Raw genomic sequence first — 2,999 nt, 5'->3', positions numbered from 1 at the left:
TGCAGACAGTCTGGTGTTGTTAGCTTGTAGATAAGTGGGTGATTTCAAAAGTGCGATCAGGAATGTGTGATTAGAATGTCCCTAATTGAGAGTTCCATTTGATGAGGCAATAATGAAATCATGACCATGGTCAGTTTGAATTCTGGATCTGCAAAGTAGAAGGCTAGAACATTTAAATTTGGTGTTGGAACAGTTGGCCAGAAGCAGCCAACACAGTTATCACAGGTTGACCAGCAAATGACACTCTTCTTTCAACTTCCCCTTCAGCCTTCCTCATGTGGTTTCACACACACACACACACACAGTGCCATGCTCGTGACTGAAAGCTTGAGTGTATGCCCAAGCCATGTCAGTTCAGTGATGGCTGAGGCACTCTGCCCAGTTAGATGATGCCGTTTGAAAGCACTGGACCTTAGACCCTAGCTGTGTGGGGTGACTCCACAGTCTTTTGTGTCCCTGTGTGGTTGGATCAATTCCTGTGTTTGCCAAGACGTAACTATTTGGTGGTTTGTGGACAAAAGGAGCAGTCAGTTTCAGACCAGACTGCAGAAACTGCTGAATGTCCACCAGTGCATTTCATCAGTGCATACGTTCCCGAAGGCTGAAGAGTTTGAGTTCTACTCCAAAAGCAACACACAACAGTTTCATCCCCGTCTGGGCCTTTAGCCACAACACACAGTCCTTTTCATCGAGTCGACAATCACAAAATCCGCTCCAGTTTCATCGAGTCTGGAATCACATAATCCGCTCCATTTTTTGAAAGCTTAGAGACGCCAGAGGTGGCGTCAGTACATTCGTGTTCTGTGATACTGTCCCTACCCAGGCCTCCTTGGCCAGTTTGGGTTGAATGGTGTTCCAAATTGGCTGCCAGCAGCAGTCCTTGTGGGTCACCTGTCACCTTTGAACCTCGACCCTTGACCTCAGGGTCTGCAGACTGCTGGGACGGGCAGGTGTCGGCTGTGGCCTGCAGGGTGTCGGGTGCTGGGCGATCTGGCCTCGCTGACCTCCAGTGGGAGCGAAAGCGCGGTGTGGGCGGTGGTCTTGACGGCGTTGCCAGGGAAACGGCAGCGCAGCAACTGGCGCAGGTGTCGGAAGACGGACTTGCGGAAGAGGATGAAGATCCACGGGTCCACGATGGGGTTGAGCGCCGAGAAGCGGAAGGAGATGAGGTTGAGGTTGTCGTTGCCGGTCGGCTGGATGGCGCTGACGTAGCCACATATCTGAGACGGGGAGACAACCACACACACACACACACACACACACACACACACACACACACACAGAAAGAGAGAAGTGTGTTATACAGGGGGACGGACACGGACAGAAGAATGGAAACAGAACATTTGCAACAAGAGATGTGTGAGAAGTGCACCCTGGGCCCGAACTTGGTTCGAGATTTATGCATGGTTTACAGTACTTGTGTTAAAACAGGTGCAACTTGGACACGATGAGTCTAGGGTGTAGGGAGGATTGTGCTCTACAGATGAGTGCATTGCATCCATTTGTCCTTTTCCATACTCCATTAGTACATCAGTGATCGGTATACATTAGTACACACACACACACACACACACACACACACACACACACACATGTTTATGGATATAGAGCTTGCACTCAGAAGTTTTTTTTATACTTCATTTCTGAGTTTATTGTCTGTAGCCTCAGTCAGGGCATTGCTGCAAAAGAGCCCTGTGCTCAGTCAAATCTCCCTGAATAAATAATGGTAATGAATCAATAAATCACAGAACTGCACATGGTTTAAAGTGAGGGAGTTTAAATGGCTTTGTTCCTTCGAAGTCTGCAGAGGGATGAACAGTGAGGCAGACAGGCACATATGGAGCCCTTCACTGCTTAGTCTTCGAGGGGGCACACTGCCAAAGCCAGATCCATCATGCCCACAGTCTCAGAGTGTCTAACGCTATGACTGCTCAGCACTGAAACAATTTCTCCCCACAAAAGCGCTCAGTGAGTGTTTGTGTTCCTCGCATGGTCTTTCAAACAGCCACGCCTTCAAACAGCCACGACCGTTTAGGGCTTTTGGGCACTTATTCGTTCCGCAAGCCTGCTCTGCATTAACGCAGCCGAGGAAACATTCACCAACGCATCCCCGAGTCCACACATCTCCGGTCTGTCATCAAACACAAACTGCTCTCCGACCAGAGGCCATTCCCCAGCGCCTGATGATCTCCCAGCAGAGACGTTTGAAACAGCCACTCTCGGAAGCGAGGAAGCGCACGTCACTCTCGTAATTAAGGAAACACACGCACAGACACACAGACACACACACACACACACACACACACACATGCATACACTTGCCGGGTGTGGTGGTGGAGCAGCCGGCAGGAGATGTTTCTGGGTTGCTATGAGATCTGGAGGATGATGAATAAGAGAAGGCCAGGATGTGACATGCTTACACACACCCACACCCACACACAGACACAGACAAACACCCACCCACACACACACAGACACAGACACACACACACACACACACACACACACACACACACACACACACACACACACACACACAGACATATACACATTAAGCAGGCAGGCAGTGTGAGAGGATGACACTAATGCCCTGGCTCTTATTGAGAACACCAGCACCATAACGTCTCCTGTGCGATGTTCTGGCCCAGAGAGACGGACCTCACCACCCATCCCATAGCCTAGAGAGAAGGACCTCACCAGCCATCCCATACATAAAGTCCTAGAGAGAAGGACCTCACCAGCCATCCCATATATAAAGTCCTAGAGAGAAGGACCTCACCAGCCATCCCATATATAAAGGCCCAGAGAGACAGACCTCACCACCCATCCCATACATAAAGGCCTAGAGAGAAGGACCTCACCACCCATCCCATAGCCTAGAGAGACAGACCTCACCACCCATCCCATAGCCTAGAGAGAAGGACGTCACCAGCCATCCCATAGCCTAGAGAGAAGGACCTCACCAGCCATCCCATAGCCTAGAGAGAAGGACCTCACCA

At 50.3% G+C, this 2,999-nt stretch overlaps 1 protein-coding gene across 1 annotated transcript in view; it reads right to left on the bottom strand.

Annotated features, from left to right (window-relative positions):
• Positions 1–920: 920 nt before the first annotated feature.
• The window catches only part of ptgir (prostaglandin I2 receptor), a gene marked incomplete at both ends in the record, with an annotated part of 33,396 nt that continues 31,317 nt past the window's right edge, over positions 921–2,999 (bottom strand). The window contains one exon of the mRNA XM_080844629.1: positions 921–1,220. Coding sequence (XP_080700755.1) covers positions 921–1,220 — 300 coding nt within the window. The remainder of the gene's footprint in view (positions 1,221–2,999) is intronic.

This window comes from Sprattus sprattus (genome assembly GCF_963457725.1).
Source record: "Sprattus sprattus genome assembly, chromosome: 9".
Taxonomy (NCBI): domain Eukaryota; kingdom Metazoa; phylum Chordata; class Actinopteri; order Clupeiformes; family Clupeidae; genus Sprattus; species Sprattus sprattus.
The sequence above is the reverse complement of the archived record's forward strand: the minus strand, read 5'-3'. Positions and strand labels throughout refer to the sequence as shown.